Source organism: Elephas maximus, chromosome 5 (genome assembly GCF_024166365.1).
Source record: "Elephas maximus indicus isolate mEleMax1 chromosome 5, mEleMax1 primary haplotype, whole genome shotgun sequence".
NCBI lineage: Eukaryota > Metazoa > Chordata > Mammalia > Proboscidea > Elephantidae > Elephas > Elephas maximus.
This window is the reverse complement of record NC_064823.1, coordinates 16,833,290-16,851,944: the sequence shown is the minus strand read 5'-3', so window position 1 is coordinate 16,851,944 and position 18,655 is coordinate 16,833,290. Positions and strand designations below refer to the sequence as shown.

Genomic DNA, 18,655 nt, shown 5'->3' with positions numbered 1-18,655 from the left:
GGCAATTTCAATGGAGAAATGACAGTCTTTTTAATAAATGGTGCCAGAACAGCTGGACACCCACAGGCTAAAAAGTAAATCCAGAAACAGACCTTACACCTTTCCCAAAAATGAACTCAAAATGGATCTTAGGTCTAAACATAAAATACAAAACTATAAAATTTTAGAAGGTAAAAAACCAGTTACCATCGAGTCCCTTACAACTTATGGAGATCTCATGTGTTTCAGAGTAGAGCTGTGCTCCACAGGGTTTTCAATGACTGTGACCTATCAGAAGTAGACTGCCAGGACTTTCTTCCAAGAAGCCTCTGGGTGGACTCAAACCACCAACGTTTTGGTTAATAGCCCAGCACTTAACTGCTGTGCCATCCAGGGACTCTTCTAGAAGATAACACAGGAGGAGATCTATGTGATCTTGGGGTTGACAGTAAGTTTTGAGATACAACACCAAAGTATGATCCACGAAAAAAAAAAAAAAACTGATCAGTTGGATTTCTAAGTTTCTTGTATTACCTGGCATGAAGATAAAGGCTTTGAATAACTTCAGACATTCTTAAAGTAAGTATTCATGGTATAATTTCTAGGGTAGCAACTAAAAGAATGCAGTGTATTTAATTTTCAAATGTTTGGTAGAAAAGTGGAATGATAAGAAAAACAGTCAGTCAATAAAAAAGATGAAAAAGAAAAGAAAAAAGAAATAAAGCAAAGAAGAGAGAAATAGAAAGCACTAGCTAATACAATGGAAACAACTGCCAAAAACATTTAGATGACATTGAATGTAAACTAAATGCTCTTAAACAGAATTATACACTGTTTCGAGGAGATACATCTATGAAAATTAGAAATAATTAACAAAAAGATTACTAAAAAGTCCCTGTATGTTTTGAAATTAAGAAATGTACTTATAAATAATGGGTTGAAAGAAAAAAATGATAACGAATATTAGAAAATATTTTGAACTAAATAATAGTGAAAATAATCTATCTATCAAAACTTGTATGATAAAGCTGGGTCAGTACATGGTGGAAAATTTATAACATCTAAGAAGCACTCATGAGGCAAAAGGTAAAAATTCATAAGCAATGATTATAGCTCAAGATATTAGAAAAAGAACAGAAACATGAAAGCAAAGAAAGCAAGGGGGAAGTAATAAAGAACATAAACTAATAAAATAGATAATAATAAAATAGAAGACTAGAAGTCAAAAGTTAGTTTTTTAAAAAAGAGTAATGAATTTGACAAACTTCTGGTAAGAATGATAAAGAGACAAGGTACAAGTAATAAATATTGGGAATGCAAAAGGGGATAGCATTATAGATGCTGAACATATCAAACAGATAAGAAGACATTATGAGCAACGTTATACCCAACAAATTTGAAAATGTACAAGAAATAAATATACTTTAAGAAAAATAATAGTTTACCAAAACTTTTACAAAACAAACAGAAAATCTGAAGAGTTCTACAACCATTAAAGAAATTGAATCAACAACCAAAAATATTCCACAAAAAACTACCACCACCAAAAAAAAACAAAAACAAAAACAAAAAACTCCAGACCTTGAGAGCTTCACTGGAATGTTCCACTGATTATTCAAGGAATAAACAATTCCAGTATTATACAAAATGTATACGACAATAATGACTAGAAAGGAAAAAAGAAAACTGCCATATTTGTAGATGATATATAAAAACAAAATCCAAAAGAGTCTACAGCTTCTTGTATTGAGCAAGGTTGCTGGTTAAGAAAAATCAACTGAATAAGGACTTAAATGCCAAAGGCAAAATAATAAAGCTTTCAGCAGGAAACATAAGGTAATGTCTTTAGATTTCAGCCATAAAAAGGATTTTTAAACAAGGCGCACAAAGCACTAATTATAAAGACAAATGTAAATAATTTGATTCCATTAATACCAAGAACTTCTGTTTATCAAAAGACAGCTCAGAAAGAGAAAAGATAAGGTATGGAGTGGGAGAAGGTATTTGTAACACATGAGAAAAAGCAAACAACTCAACAGAAAAATGGTTAAAAGTCTTGAAGAGACACTTTACAAAAAAAGTTTACAGAGCCAATAAACATATAAATAGATCTCAACTTCAATAAAACTCAGAGTTCCAAGTTAAAACTACAATAAGAAACCAATAGATTAACACAATTTAATGCATCTGACCACAGTGTAAGGATGTGCAGTATCAGGAATTCTCACATATTATGTACTTGCAGTATGTAAATAGTTACAATCACTTTGGGAAACAGTGAGGCATTTTCTCGTAAAGTTGGAAATATGCGTACCCTGTGAGACCCAACAATTTCATCTTTAGAAATAAACCCTAGGAAGAGTAAAAAAGTAAAAAACTGAATGACACAGGAAGCATCAAAAGACGATGGAAGGAATATACACAGTCACTGTACCAAAAAGAATTGGTTGACATTCAGCCATTTCAGGAGGTAGCATATGATCAAGAAGAGTTCTTGGTTAAGGAAGAAACCCAAGACGCACTGAAGGCATTGGCAAAAAACAAGGCTCCAGAAAGTGGTGGAACACCAAGTGAGATGTCCCAACAAACAGAGGCAGCACTGGAAACACTTACTTATCTATGTCAAGAAATCTGGAAGACAGCTAGCTACCTGGCCAACCAACTGGAAGAGATCTATATTCATGCCCATTCCAAAGAAAGACGATCAAGCAGAATGTCAAAATTATTGAACAATATCATTAATATCAGGTGCTAGCATAATTCTGAAGATAACTAAAAAAAACAACTACAGATGTACATCAACAAGGACTGCCAGAAGTTCAAGGCGGATTCAGAAGAGGATGTGGACTGAGGGATATCATTGCTATTGTTAGATGGATGTTGGCCAAAAGCAGAGAACACTAGAAATACACTTATCTGTGTTTTACTGATTATGCAAAAGCATTTGACTCTGTGGATCATAACAAATTAAGGATAACATTATGAAGGATGGGATTCTGTACATGGATCAAGAGGCAATCATTTGAACAGAACAAGGGGATATCGCACGGTTCAGAATTGGAAAGGCATGAAAGGCTGTACCCTTTCAACTTCCTTATTCAATCTGTAAACTGAGTAAATAATCTGAGAAGCTGGACTATATGAAGAACACAGCATCAGGATTGGACGAAGACTTGTTAACAACCTGCATTATGCAGATGACACAACCTTGCTTGCTGAAAGTGAAGAGGACTTGAAGCACTTACTGATGAAGATCAAAGACCACAGCCTTCAGTACGGATTACACTTCGACATAAAGAAAACAAAAATCCTCGCAACTGGACCAATAAGCAACATCATGATTAAAGGAGAAAAGACAGGTTGTCAAGGGTTTCATTCTACCTGGATCCACAATCAATGCCCAGAAGTAAAGAGATCAAACAATGTATACTACATTGGGTAAATCTGCTGCGAAAGACCTCTTTTAAATTTTAAAAAGGGAAGATGTCACTTTGATGACCAACGTGTGCCTGACTCAAGCCATGGTCTTTTCAATTGCCTCATAAGCGTGTGAAAGCTGGACAATGAATAAGAAAGACAGAGGAGGTACTGATGCATTTGAACTGTGATGTTAGTGAAGAATATTGAAAATACCGTGGACTGCCAAAAAACAAACAAGTCAGTCTTAGAAGAAATACAACCTGAATGTACCTTAGAAGCAAGGATGGCAAGATTCCAGCTTTTGTACTTCGGACACATCATCAGGTAAGACCAACCCCTAGAAAAGGACATCATATTTGGTAAAGTAGAGGGTTGGCGAAAACAAAGGAAACCCTCAATGAGATGGACTGATACAAAAGCCGCAACAATGGATCCAAACATACCAACAATCGTGGTGATGGTGCAGAACCTGGCAATTTTTATTCTGTCATATTTGAGGTTGCCACGAGTTACAGCTGACTAGATGGCAACTAAGAACAACAACATCCCAGAAAAAGAAATGATTAATTTTATCAGGATAAATGTGCAAGAATGTTCACAGCAGCATTTTTCCTATTTGTTCCAAAATGGAAATACAAATGCCCATTAACACTGCACTCAATAATGGAATACTATAGAGTAATAAAGATGAATAATACAGAGCTGCACACATAACTTAGATGAATCTTATGACCCTAATTGTGAGGGGAAAAAAAAGCAAGTCACAAAAGAAAAGAGTACGATTCCATTTATATTAACCCCGAGCTGACAGAGAAAGATTTCTCCTTGAGCTGATGCCCTGAATTTGGACTTCTCGCCTCCCAGACTGTGAAAAAATAAGCTTCTGTTTGTTAAAAGCCATCCACTTGTGGTAGTTCTGTTATAGCAGCACTAGATGACTAAGACAACTATCATTAAAGGATTTACAGCTATGGTGAGTGGTGGTACGGTTAGCTGATGTACACGAGTTACATAGGCAATATTGCACAAATCAAGACATCTAAGAAAATGTTTTAAGGCTTTGGAGCAGGATAGTGATCACAGACATGTTTCTCAGTAACGCATGTGAATATGTTCAATAAATGGAATATATGTATGTGTATGTATACATACACACACACACACACACACACACATATCTATACCATAGACTATGTCAGTTTAAGTTAGGATTTACCACCAAACAGTATGCCGCTAACTTAGGAGAAGACTGATTTTAGGTAATGGATTGTGGGCCTGTATAAATTACTTTAAAGTCTAGAGTTCTTCACCTGTGAAATGGAAAGTATAATAGCATTTACTTTGTAAAATTTTTGTGATGACTGAGTATGTAAAGTGTTCAGTGAATAGTTACACTTAACAAATTATAGCTCTCATAAATATAATCTTCAGACTATGTCCAGGTGGGTCTGCTTTATCTTATATGGGTTCACATTTCCTTAGGGAGACATTGTGAATTGCCCAACATCATGAGTTAAATTATGGCAAACACATTGTGGTGGTTTTGGACTGTGTCTACTTAGCTAAGAATTTCCTTTCCTGTGTGGTCTTGGATTACTTTTGGGCACAAGAGAAACTTATGCAAAAGGCTCTGAAGGTTAGTGCAGAGCTCCTGGCACTGGGGCAACTCGTGTGTGTTGTTGCTGAGCTGATATATGAGCTCACCACGTTGACATGAGGCACCACCTGGACTCCTAGCAACTCCGTTCTCTGCAAATGTCCACATTCAGCTTCTCTGAGGTCTGGGTCATGGTAAAGGTACCAGCTTCCCTTGCAGGTCATCCATGGCCACAGTTGGAGGTGCTGAGAGACAGATGAGGGTTCCAGTTTGTCCTCACAAGTTCCACTTCATTTTTGCTCTTACGCACATCTAGCTTTCCTTTCTGCCTGCCAGTTTAGCTGATCATAGTGACTTCAGGCTCAACACCAGATGCAGAGACAGCTGCACTGCACTGACTGTATTGCAATGACCAGCTCCCACAACAGCATAAGGTCTAATGCCCAAAATGAATCCCACATTATGTTTCACTCATAGGGGTTCTGTTTTTTCTGAATGAACTCTGATGCATACAGGAATTGGTACCAAAAGTGGTCCCAGAGGAACATAACCTTATGGATGGGTTCTCTAACTGGTTCTTGATTTTCTGGAATTGGTTCTCTGTTCTCAGAAGATTTAAAGGCCAGCGGTTAAGTGGACACTGGTAATCTAATGGTATACAGTGGCAAAAGTTACTTAACTAATCATCTATATAATAAAGTGCTTATAGAGGATGAGGCTTTGGCAACGAAGTAGTTGCTGACATAGAACACTTTAGTGAATAAGGAATATAATTGGGTTGGGCTGTTGCTGCTAAGTGTACTGGAAACTTTGAGAAAACAGAGTGGAAAAAAAAAAAAAAAGGAGCTCAGAGTTTTAAATTCTGTGCTTAAAGTCCAGGTTGTTGTTGTCAGGTGCCATTGAGTAGATCTTGAGTCACAGCAACCCCATGCGACACAGTAAAACATCACATAGGGTTTTCTAGGCTGTAATCTTCACAGTAGAGAGCCACTGGGTGGGTTGGAACCACCAACCTTTCTGTTAGCAGCTGAGCACTTAGCTGTTGCACTACCAGGGCTCCAGGTTATGGACCAGAAAAATTCTATGGCTGCCCTATTAGAAACCCTAATTTCCTCTGGCTGTCAAGCCCCGATTTTAGATAACCACACTCAAAGACCAATCCTGTGGGTAGCTGAATTACAATACAAACAAAATTTCCAACACTGCAGGGTCTCTTCTTTATTAAAAATTAGGACAGGGAAACGTGAGCAGACTCCAGTGAAGGTTGGGCTCTGAATCCCTAAATTCTGCCTTGCCTCCTTTGCTGGTAGAAGTTCTTCCACCCTATTTGGGAAGGCAAGTCTCCTTGCCTGAAGAATCTGTCGTGCCCCCCCTGGAGGGAGCTGCCTTGCAAAAGACTATGATTCTTCTCAGGATTTACCCCACCGTCACTCATTGCATCTAGACCTATAGCCAGACTGAAGTCTAGAAGGCTCTAAAGAATGAGGTACAAAACATGACTTGTGAGGAGGCAGGATACAACAAAATAATTACATGATTTTGCCAATTTATATACACAGCAATCTGAGGAATGCATGTGAGAATGGATCTGAAAGACGCCGGACTACAGTGGAAAGAATAAAATGCTGGATCAGCCCAAATTTACTGTTATGGGTTCACAAAGCAGACATTCTGGGTTTAATGTGTTAGCTTGAGTGTCTCAGTTTGCTTGGTTGGTTGAACAAAATCTGAACTCAATAGTGACCTTCGCTGAATGATGCTGAAATTCTTAACCAAGTTATAGCATAGAGCGGAGTTTCTCAACCTTGGTACTTGTCATGGATTGAATTGTGTCCCCCCCCCCCCCCAAAATATGTGTCAACTTGGTAAGGCCATGATTCCCAGTATTGCGTGGCTGTCCTTCATTTTGTGTTTGTAATTTTATGTTAAAGAGGATTAGGGTGGGATTGTAACACCCTTACTAAGGTCACATCCCTGAGCCATTGTAAAGGGAGTTTCCCTGGAGTGTGGCCTGCACCACCTTTTATCTTACAGGAGATGAAAGGAAAGGAAACAAGCAGAGAAAAGGGGACCTTATACCACCAAGAAAGCAGCACATGAAAGCAGCAGAGCATGTCTTTTGGACCTGGAGTCCCCGTGCCTGAGAAGCTCCTCAACCAGGGAAAGATTGATGACAAGGACCTTCCTCCAGAGCCAATAGAAAGAGAAAGCCTTCCCCTCGAGCTGATGTCCTGAATTTGGACTTGTAGCCTAGTAGAATGTGAGAGAATAAATTTCTCTTTGTTAAAGCCATCCATTCGATGACTAAGACAGCACTACTGACGTTTTGGGCCAGAAAATTCTTTGTTGTCGGAGTTGTCCTGTGCATTGTAGAATGTTTAATAGCATTCCTGGCCTTTATACACTACATGTCAGTAGCATTCCCCATTTCCAGGTACTGCCCCGACAAATGCCCCTTGGAGGGGCAAACTCACCTACCAGTGCAAAGAAGTGACCCAACGGCTTACGGACACTGGAAGCATAGAGGAAATTCTCATGTAAAAGCACTTCACCTATCCCTCAATTAGGTCCCCTAGGAGTATCCAGAGGACATTCCCTTCTTCAAGGCTGTGAGAAATACATTCATGAGGGGAGCCCTGGGAGCCCTGAAGAGCTCTGTGGTGGTAGTTCTCTGTAGGCCAGAAATGACAATAGGAACCGCTGTCATGGAACTGGGCTCCTTGAATTTCATGAAGAAGATAGGATTCTCGTTGGCAAGGGTAAAGTGGTGGCATTAAATCTCCAAAGACTGGAATGTGCAAGAGTCAAAGCAGTAATCAGAAGAGTCTGACCTGCAGAGATCTTTGGCATTTGTTAGTTGATCACTGTGTCCTTAGGAATCCTGGGTGGCACAGATGGTGGTTCGAACCCACTTGGTGATCTGCTTCTGAAAGGTCGCAGCTTTGAAAACCCTATGGAGCAGTTCTACTCGGCACACATGGCATTGCCATGAGTTAGAATCAACTCGATGGCAACTAACAACAGGAATAACGCTGTGTCCCTTGAACTAAAATAGACAGGCAGCCTACTAAAGTCTCATTGGATTTATAGAAGTAAAAAGTTCTAGGTCTGCTAAACAGAAGTCTAACTTGAGAGAGTTATGGCCACTCAATCAACTTCCCAGATTAAGCCAGTTCACAGACTCAGAGTCCCTGGGCCCCCTGAGTGATGAAAGGGGGTACAAGTCCCTTCAGGAAGGACTATGCTACACATCCAAAAATATATACATTTTCCTGGCCATCCTCTAAGGGACCTGTGAACTATTAGCAGGGAGCAATGGAGAAGGTGGAAATCTAGACATTTTCAGGATTTTTGGATACTGGTGCTAAATGATGAATTGCAGTAGACCTCAAATATCACTGGGGTTCATCAATCAGAGGAGAGATTTACACAGGTCAGATTGACAACGGAGTTTTGGCTTGGGTTGTCTCACAGTGGGCCCAGTATATCTATAATTCTACCCTGTGCTTATTTTCACAGCTCTGGGATGCATAATTGGAATGGATATATTCAGCAACTGGCAAGATCCCCACATTGGTTCCCTGACCTTAGAACTGAGGGCTATTATGGTAGGAAAGACCAAGTGGCATTTGATGAGGTACAGTGAGCACAGGAAGGGTAGTATAGATGCTTGATTCTTTCCCTTTATTCATCTTTTTTTTGAGAGTAATTTGGTTACATAGTATCTTCCAAAGGCAATGCAAGAGTTTTTCCCCCTTTAATATCATTTTGAAGTCATGGATTTTTGATATGTTTTAATTTCATGTATTTAATATGTTTCAATTTACTAGAGATATGCTTTTTAATGTTCAATTGCCTCTGGAATCCTTTTGACATGACCCTAGCAATCTTGATATCTTCCTTGCTTTGTGCTATGACATGGTGTTTTCTAGGCTCATCTTATAATTTCCTGTCCCAAATCTGTAATCACCTCTCCAAGAAGTCCTAGTTTCATTTTAGGAGACCTCATTGCAATTGAATTGGTCATTGTTTCTAGACGTTTCAGTGGACAGAGCTAGGAAGTATGTTTTTAAAGAATAAAACATATCATGACTTCATACCTTAATATTTGCAATTCAAATTTAGAATTAGAAGTTTTACATAGCCTCTTTGAGTTTCTTATGCTGAAAATCTTTGTTCTTAAAGTTATTTATAATAATTACTCAACTACTTTAGCATACAATTGTAAGTTACAGAATAACAATAACTGTCTTATCACTAATAATATTACTATTAAAAAGAGTTTATGATTTTTTTTTCCAGTTCTTTTTATCCTTAGGATTTATCCCACAAGGGGTTTACTGTGTTGAATTACTCTGTTTAGTGTCATTTAGAATAATTCAACTGTGTAGCTAAGCTATAAGCTTCCTACACAATTAAGTTCATTTGTTTAATTTTAATTCCTATTTTTTGTTTTGATTTAATTTTAAGAATTATATAAACATTTATATTGTTCCAAAGTCAAGCCTGTAAGTCTACAAAACAAGGTTCATTTAAACCTAGCCTGTATCCTTGTCCTCTCTCTTCCCTTATAAATAAGTTTTAAACTATTTTTTGGCTTACCTCTCCATTTTTAAAAAAAAATTTATTACCTCTCCATTTTTAAAAACAGGTATGTGTTTGTATAAATGTATGTGTGTATACAAGAAGTATAACCATGTGTATAGTATTCTACCTTTTATCTAAGCAGGGAGAATATATGTGTGTGTGTGTAGACAAATGTATGTGTATACACACACACACGCACATATATTCTCCCTGCTTAGATAAAAGGTAGAATACTACACACACAGTTACACTTCTTTTTTCACTTAACAATGTATTTTTGATATTGCTCCATGTGCTAGTATTCTGACTGAAATTACACTGCATCTGTAGATAGTTTGGGGAAGAATTAACATCTTTACAAAATACTGAGTTTTCCCACCCACTGACATGGTACACGTCTATTTATTTAAGTCGTCTTTAATTCGTAACATCAGTTAACACTTTGTTTATTAGTTTTACTGATATTTATTAAACTTATCCTGGGTATTTGATTTTGTAAAAAAATTATTTTATTTTTTGGTTGTTCTTGAGAATAGACACAGCAGAACATACAATTCAACGATTTCTACATGTACGAATCAGTGACACTGACCACATTCTTCAAGTTGTGCAACCGTTCTCACCCCCTTTTCTGAATTATTTTTTCCCCAATCACATAAATTCACTGTCCCCTAAGTTTCCTATCTAATCTTTAGAGTTGCTGTTGTCAATCTGATCCCATACAGATACTTCTTAAACGAGTACAATGCTTAAGGCAGACATCGTTTACTAACTAAGCTAAATACTCGATGTTTTTGATGCTAATGCAAATTTTACTATTTTTAAGATGTTATTTTTGAAATATTTGTTACTGGTTTTTAGAAATATAGTTGATTTTGTATATTTACCTTATATCTAGTTATCTTGCTATATTAATTTATTAATTCTAATAATTTATCTACAAATTATTTTGGATTTTCCACATACACAACGTTGTGTGTGAATGTCTGCTTTTGTTCTTCCTTTCCAGTTTGAGTACTTTTTATTTCTTTTTCTTGCCAAAGTGCACTGATTAGGACTTCCAGTATAAAGACGAATGAAAGTGTTAATAGTGGACTTCTTTGTCATCTTTCCTATCATCAAAGGGAAGTTTGTAACATGTTATGATTAAGAATAATGTTTGCTGTAGAACAGATATCTTTATGAAATTAAATAAATTCTACTCTTACTGTGCTGCAAGTTTTTTGGAAAAATTACAAATGGACATTAAATTTTATCAAGTGCTTTTTCAGTATTTACAAAAAGACCTAATGATCTTTATTTTTCAATAAGTTAACATGGTAAAAAAAAAAAAAAACTTTATTTTTCAATAAGTTAACATGGTAAATTATATTAATTCGTTTTCCAATATTATACCAACTTTGTATCTTATGATACAACTAAACTGGAGATGACTTTGTTTTGTTAGTTCTGCCTTTCGTAGATGAAGATTTTTTTCATAATTTATCTAACCTTTCAGTTTTTGTCATGGATTGAATTGTGTCCCCCCAAAATATGTGTGAACTTGGTTAAGCCATGACTGCCAGTGCTGTGTGAATGTCCCCCATTTTGTGATTGTAATTTTATGTTAAAAAAGATTCGGGTGGGATCATAACACCCTTACCAAGGTCACGTCTCTGATCCAGTGTAAAGGGAGTTTCCCTGGAGTGGGGCCTGCACCACCTTCTATCTTATAAGAGATAAAAGGAAAGGGAAGCAAGCAGAGAGTGGGGACTTCATACCACGAAGAAAGCAGCACCGGGAGCAGAGCGTGTCCTTTGGACCCTGGGTTCCTGCATGGAGAAGCTCCTGGTCCAGGGGAAGATTAACAAGAAGGGCCTTTCTCCAGAGCCAACAGAGAGAAAAAGCCTTCCCCTGGACCTGATGCCCTAAATTTGGACTTATAGCCTATTAGACTGCAATAAAATAAATTTCTCTTTGTTAAAACCATCCACCTTGGTATTTGTTATAGCAGCACTAGATGACAAAGACAGTTGTGTTAATGGGTTAATCCAAATTGCTTAGCTCATCATGAACTTGAAACAGAAGTTCTCTTTCTCTTTTGAATTAATTCCAAACACATCTTCATTCCTGTGTTCCACCAAAAGTGTTCTTATTATTGTTAAAAAAGACAACTACATGGGTGCCAAATTGAAAGGCCCCTTCTCAGTCCTTACTTACCTTACTCAATCAATCAGTAACATTTTACAAGGCATCATGAGTAACAGCATATTCGCTTTACCCAAACTGCCTGAATTCGAAACCAGGATCTGTCGCTTCACTAGCTATGTGATCTTGAACAAATTCCTTAGGCTCTCGGCCTCAGTTTATCTATCTGTAAAATGTAAATAATAATACTATCCACTCTGAGTGCTGTTGTGAAAATTAATTAAACTCGTCCACTGCTGTTCAATTGATTCCGATTCATAGCGACCCTACAGGACAGAGTAGAACTGCCCTATAGGGTTTCCAAGGCAGAAATCTTTATGGAAGCAAACTGCTACATCTTTCTCCCATGGAGTGCTGGTGGGTTCGAACCACCGACCTGTCTGTTAGCAGCCGAGTCCTTAACCACTGCATCACCAGCGCTCCTAAAAACCAAACCCACTACTGTGGAGTTGATTCTGACTCATGCAAGTTGCTTAGAACAATTCACACATTGTTGTTGTTGTTATGTGCCATGGAGTCAGTTGCGAATCATAGCAACCCCATGTGTAACGGAGCGAAACACTACTTGGTCCTGTGCCATTCTCACAATTGTTGCTATGTTTGAGCCCACTGTTGCAGCCACTTCCTCTTTTTCTCTGACCCTCTACTTTACCAAGCATGATGTCCTTCTCCAGGGACTGGTTCCTCCTCATAACATGTCCAAAGTACATGAGACGAAGTCTCGCCATCCTCACTTCTAAGGAGCATTCTGGCTATACTTCCAAGACAGATTTGTTCATTCTCCTGGTAGTCCACGGTATACTCAGCATTCCTCGCCAACACCAAAATTCATATGCATCAATTCTTCTTTGGTCTTCCTTACTCATTTCTAGCTTTTGCATGCATATGAGGCAACTGAAAATACCGTGCTTCGGTCAAGCACAACTTAGTCCTCAAAGCGACATCTTTGCTTTTTAACACTTTAATAAAGAGGTCTTTTGCAGATTTGCCCTACGCAATACATCGTTTGATTTCCTGACTGCTGCTTCCATGGGCATTGATTGTGGATTGAAGTAAAATGAAATCCTTGACAGCTTCAATATTTTCTCCATTTATCATGATGTTGCTTATTTGTCCAGTTGTGAGTAGATTTTTGTTTGTGTTAAGGTATAATCTATAACAAAGGCTATAGTATTTGATCTTCATCAGTAAATGCTTCAAATCTTTTTCACTTTCAGCAAGCAAGGCTGTATCACCTGCATATTCCAGGTTGTTAACGAGTAATTAGGTGTTCTGGAATTCCCATTCTTCACAATGTTATCCATAATTTGTTATGATTCACATAGTCAAATGCCTTTGCATAGTCAATAAAGCACGGGTAACCATCTTTCTGGTATTCTCTGCTTTCAGCCAAGATCCACCTGACATCAGCAGTGATATCCCTTGTTTGACATCCTATTCTGAATCTGGCTTGAATTTCTGGCAGTTTCCTGTGGATGTACTACTGCAACCATTTTTGAATTATCTTCAGCATAATTTTACTTGCATGTGATATTAATGATACTGTTCAATAATTTTTACATTTGTTTTGATCACCTTTCTTTGAAATGAGCACGAATATGGATCTCTTCCAGTCAGTTGGCTAGGTAGCTGTCTTCTACATTTCTTGGCATAAACAACTTAGCGCTTCCAGCATTGCATCAATTTGCTGAAATATTTCAACTGGTATTCCGTCAATTCCTGGAGCCTTGTTTTTCACCAGTGCCTTCAGTGCAGCTTGGACTTCTTCCTTCAGTACCATCAGTTCTTGATTATATGCTACCTCCTGAAATGGTTGAAAATCAACCAGTTCTTTTTGATAGTGACTCTATGTATTCCTTCCATCTTCTTTTGATGCCCACAGAATCCTCCAATACTGCAACTTGAGGCTTGAATTTTTTCTTCAGTTCTTTCACCTTAAGAAATGATGAGTGTGTTCTTCCCTTCTGGTTTTCTAACTCCAGGTCTTTGCACATCTCATTATGATACTTTATCTTCTCGAGCCACCTTTGAAATCTTCTGTTCAGCTCTTTTACTTCTTTATTTCTTCCTTTTGCTTTAGCTGTTCTACATTTAAAAGCAAGTTTCAGGGTCTCTTCTGAAATTCATTTGGTCTTTTCTTTCTTTCCTGTCTTTTTAATGACCTCTTGCTTTCTTCATTTATGATGTCCTTGACATCATCCCACAACCTGTCTGGTCTTCAGTCATTAGTATTCAATGCATCAAATCTATTCTTCAGATGGTCTCTAAATTCAGGTGGGATATACTCAAGGTTGTACTTTGACTTTTGTGGACTGGTTGTAATTTTCTTCAGCTTCAACTTAAACTTGCATATGAGCAATTAACGATCTGTTCCACAGTTGGCCCCTGGCCTTGTTCTGACTGATGATATTGAGCTTCTCCATCATCTCTTTCCAAGATGCAGTCGATCTGATTCCTGTGTACTCCATCCAGCGAGGTCCACGTGTATAAGTCTGTTTATGTTGAAAAAACGTATTTGCAACGAATAAATCGTTGGTCTTACAAACTTCTATCATGCAATCTCTGTGTCGTTTCTATCACCAAGGCCATATTTTCCAAAGACTGATCCATCTTTGCTTTCAACTTTCACATTCTAATCACCAGTAATTATCGATGCACCTTGATTGCATATTTGATCAATTTCAGACTGCAGAACTGGCAAAAATCTTCAAATTCTTCATCTTTGTTTGACATTAGTGGTTGGTACATAAATTTGAATAATAGTTGTATCAACTATGCATACATTAAATATTCAATAAATATTACCTATTATTATTGCTTATTCTTCCCTTTTTGGAAAAAAAAAATTTTTTTTTTTAAATGATTGTCTTGTTTCCTGAATCTCTAGACATGTTTTCTTACTGTCTTTCACCCAAACTTTAAATTTTGGAACTCAGCCCTCAAACAGCTCCATTTCTCTGTCTATACTATTTTTCTACACACTCTCACTGTGGTTTTCCAAATCATGTGTATGTTAATGACTGCCAAACATAGCTTACTCTTTGAATCTCACCCCTGAACTCCATACTTACATACTCTACTTATTAGTTGATATTCCCACTTAAATACCTTTTAATTAGCTCATACTTAACATGGCCCAAAGCAAACATTTTTTGATTATTCCCAACTCTCCAAACACTATTTCAGCCATAATCATCTTATACTTGGACTAGTATTGTACTGGTCTCTTTTCTCCCTTTTTCTACCCTTGCCATTCTACAATCTATTCGTTATATAGCAAAGTCATCCTTGAACATTTGAATCTCATTATATCACTTTGCTCAAAGCTCTCCATATAGCTTCCTATCTCACACAAGTCTACCAGCCATGAGTTGGCATACTTTTTCTTAAAGGATCAGAGAGTAAATATTTTAAGCTTTGTGGGCCAAATAGACTGTGCTACAATGATAGAACATTACATATATTAAATCTATATGTAAATAGTAATAAGATTTTAAGCTGCCACATCCAACAAAAATTATTTTATCTTATGATATATGCATAAAACTTATAAAAATAGACTATTAATTTTGGTTTAGAATGTTTACTACCCTTCATAAAAACCAGTTGCCGTGAAGCTGACTCTGACCCATAGTGGCCCCATATGTGCCGGAAGAGGACTGTGCCCCACGGGGTTTTCAGTGGCCGGATTTTTGGGAGCAGACTATCAGATCTTTCTTCGGAGGCTCCTCTGGGTAAACTCAAACCGCCCACCTTTGGTTGGCAGCCGAGTGTGTTAACTGTTTGCACCAACCAGGGACTCCAACATCTTTCACAGCAGTTAATATATATGTGCTTAATAAAAAATATAAGGTCCAGAATTACATACTTTTATAAAAGGATTATAGCAAGGACATCAAATTCCAAGTTAAATAATTTCTTCTGTAAAATGAGTCGAACAATAGCAGACTTACTTTAGGTTACTGATCCTCGTTTCTGCACTTTCAGTAAGTTTCTTTGCTTCTTCTTTCCACCTATTGGTTGCCTTCTGCTGAGTCACTAAGAGATGCCTCAATTCAACCGTGGAATTTCGATTACTATCTTCCATCTCTCTCAACTGAACTTCAAATCCATGTTCCTTTATGGAAAACTCATGTTCCATTTTACTGATCTAAGAAATAAAATGAATACAGTATTTTCTTTAGTTCTAGGAAAGATACTGATCAATGATATATACAAAAGCAATCACTCATTGTGTTGTCTGAGGCATAGAAATGTTTCGATGAAAAATCTACGTAAGAAATTTACTTTGTCTTCATTACAAAGGAAGATTTATTCTATATAAAAATGCAAATTTAGTAAAACCAGAATTATGATGGATCACAATTTTTTCCAACATTTTTCCCCTGACATCTTCAAATGCCAGTAGGAAAAAAGTTTACAATCAAACATACAACTGTATTCTTTACTCTTTTGTTGTCAGAATCCATGGAAAATGTCCATGTCCTCACTAAGTTACTCAAGCTACTTGTGGTTTATACACTAAATTGCAGATGGTCTTTCGAAAGGCTTGTAAAGACAAAGAAAACTATATACAAGAATTTCTTTACTACTCCTAGCACACTATTGATGAATGTGTATACTTTTTTCAGGGAGAAAAAAAAAAAATCAAATACTGATTTTCAGAATCTCTTATGAAAATGTTTTCAGTATATTTCTGAAAAATGAACACACAAGTAAGTGCTCTGTGGATACTTTAGCAGACTTTCAACTGGGCTTCAGGGAGAGAATTAAGCTTTAGCGACCTAAGGCATCCAATGTATGCAATGAATTACCTTCTCTCCTTTTTATTTAGAATGGAACTACCTATGTGCCATCTTGGGAACAACTGAGAAAACCTTTACTCAAATCATGTAGTTCAGATGAAAAATCATGGTGAGATAGGCTACAAGACCATCTGACTTCTGTTGTGTACTTTCAGGCCTTCTTTGCTTTGCCACATTGAAGAAGTATTACAAAGAGTATCTATCTCATCATGTTTTAAAGTAATGTGCTTTATAAACAGCCATAGCTGTTTAACTACAATTCATTAAATTGGCTTTCTAGCTCAATAAAAACTTAATAAGGGATTTAACTTTAACAATTCAGAAAGACCAAACAAAACCTAACAAAAATAAAACCCATGGCTCATGAAGTATGACTACAAACATCCTGCCTTCGCCACCACTACTAAACGCAACATCCTTCCTCAAACTCTTCAATTTGCTTTCTCAAATAGTTTACAGGTAGAAATGAGAGACTTTGTGAGTTCAGACTCTGGAGAAACCACATTGGGTTTATTAATTTTGTGTAGCCCACTGCTGTGCAAGCCTCCTGAGGTTCCTTCACTCCTAATGCTATTTTAATAATTTTGGAATAATTGGATTCTGCAAATTTAGATTTGGATCAGCTCCTCTTCCTTCCCTGTGTCAATCTCTACTTCCTCTGGAAAAGTCTGGTTCTGACATCTTGGGTGAAAACAAAAATCCCAGTCTCTGTCAACATCTGTCTGTCTGTCTGTCTCTCATACACATTTGAAAAACTGATCTATACATCTAAAGTTCAAACTTTGCCTTCCTAGTTAACGCTCCATCACCACTTTGAAAAATCTGTAGTTTGACTAGCCTTGCTCTAATGACTTTCATGACAATCTGGCCATGACTACTTTTCTAAGCTTATATTGTGTTACTCTTCCCTTTCATTTTTTTTTTTTTGTGTCAGCCACATTGCCCTCCCATTCTTAGGTCCTTTTCACATGTTGTTCCCTTTTCCTGGAATATTATTTCCTCTCTTGCTTATTTTAATTATTTCTGTTCATATTTTAGAACTCAACTCAATTATTGCTTCTACAGGGAAATCTTCTCTTACTATTCATCTAAACAAAGTCAGGTCTCTCTAAGTTCTCATAATGCCCTACACTTTTCCTAAAGAGCATTCATTGGTTTATAATTATATTTTTAGGGAAGCCTCAGTGGCACAATGGTTAAGCACACAGCTGCTAACCAAAAGGTAGGTGGTTTGAACCCACCATTGGTTCTGGGGGAGAAAAGACCTGGTGATCTGCTCCTGTAAAGATTACAGCCTAGGAAACCCCATGGGGCAGTTCTACTCTGTTCTATAGGATCATTATAAGTTAGAATCGACTTGATGGCACACAGCAACAACTATGTTTAAAGTTTGCTCCCAAAAAACTGTTGCCGTTGAGTTGATTCTGACTGATAGCGGCCCCTATAGGACAGAGTAGAACTGCCTCATAGGGTTTCCAAGGAATGGATGGTGGATTCAAACCACCAACTTTTTGGTTAGCACCGAAACGCTTAACTACTGCACCACCAGGGCTTCGCTGCAAATTATAAGTTTTCAAGGGTGATGACCATATCTGTTTTATTCACCAGTGCATCCTTAGTACCTCATATAGCGCCTGGAACTACTGAGGTACTCAAAACTATTGAGGTGCTCAAAAATTTGCAGACCGGATGAATGATTTATTTGGGGGGTGCCCAAATCCAGTCTTTGAGCAAACCCCATCTCCTTTAGCTGATGCAATTCTGATTGTTGAACTCTAAGGGTCTGTGGTTGTTGGAAGGCTAAGGGCTATAGCAACCGGCACTCTCCTATTACAAACGTACCACTAATGGTGACATTCGGAATGCTGGGCAGAAAAATGGATTTATGGTCTCCCGTCTTTCTCCCATTGGTCCTTCCTCTGCATAGAACTATTCAGTATAAGTTAGTAGGACTGCAGAAAATTACTCCATTTCCTAATTTTAGATACTTAGGAGGGGTGTTTAGACCATATCTCCAAAGATATGGAGAGCCTTGGCAGAATGGAAGGAGGAGGTTAGCAAAGGAGAACACTAGGGATAA

General features: G+C 37.5%; 1 protein-coding gene across 1 annotated transcript in view; it reads right to left on the bottom strand.

Annotated features, from left to right (window-relative positions):
• SCLT1 (sodium channel and clathrin linker 1) overlaps window positions 1-18,655 on the bottom strand; it is a 225,149-nt gene that overhangs the window by 39,333 nt on the left and 167,161 nt on the right. Inside the window, exon 18 of the mRNA XM_049885324.1 lies at window positions 15,724-15,920. Within this exon, the coding sequence (XP_049741281.1) occupies window positions 15,724-15,920 (197 nt within the window). The remainder of the gene's footprint in view (window positions 1-15,723; window positions 15,921-18,655) is intronic.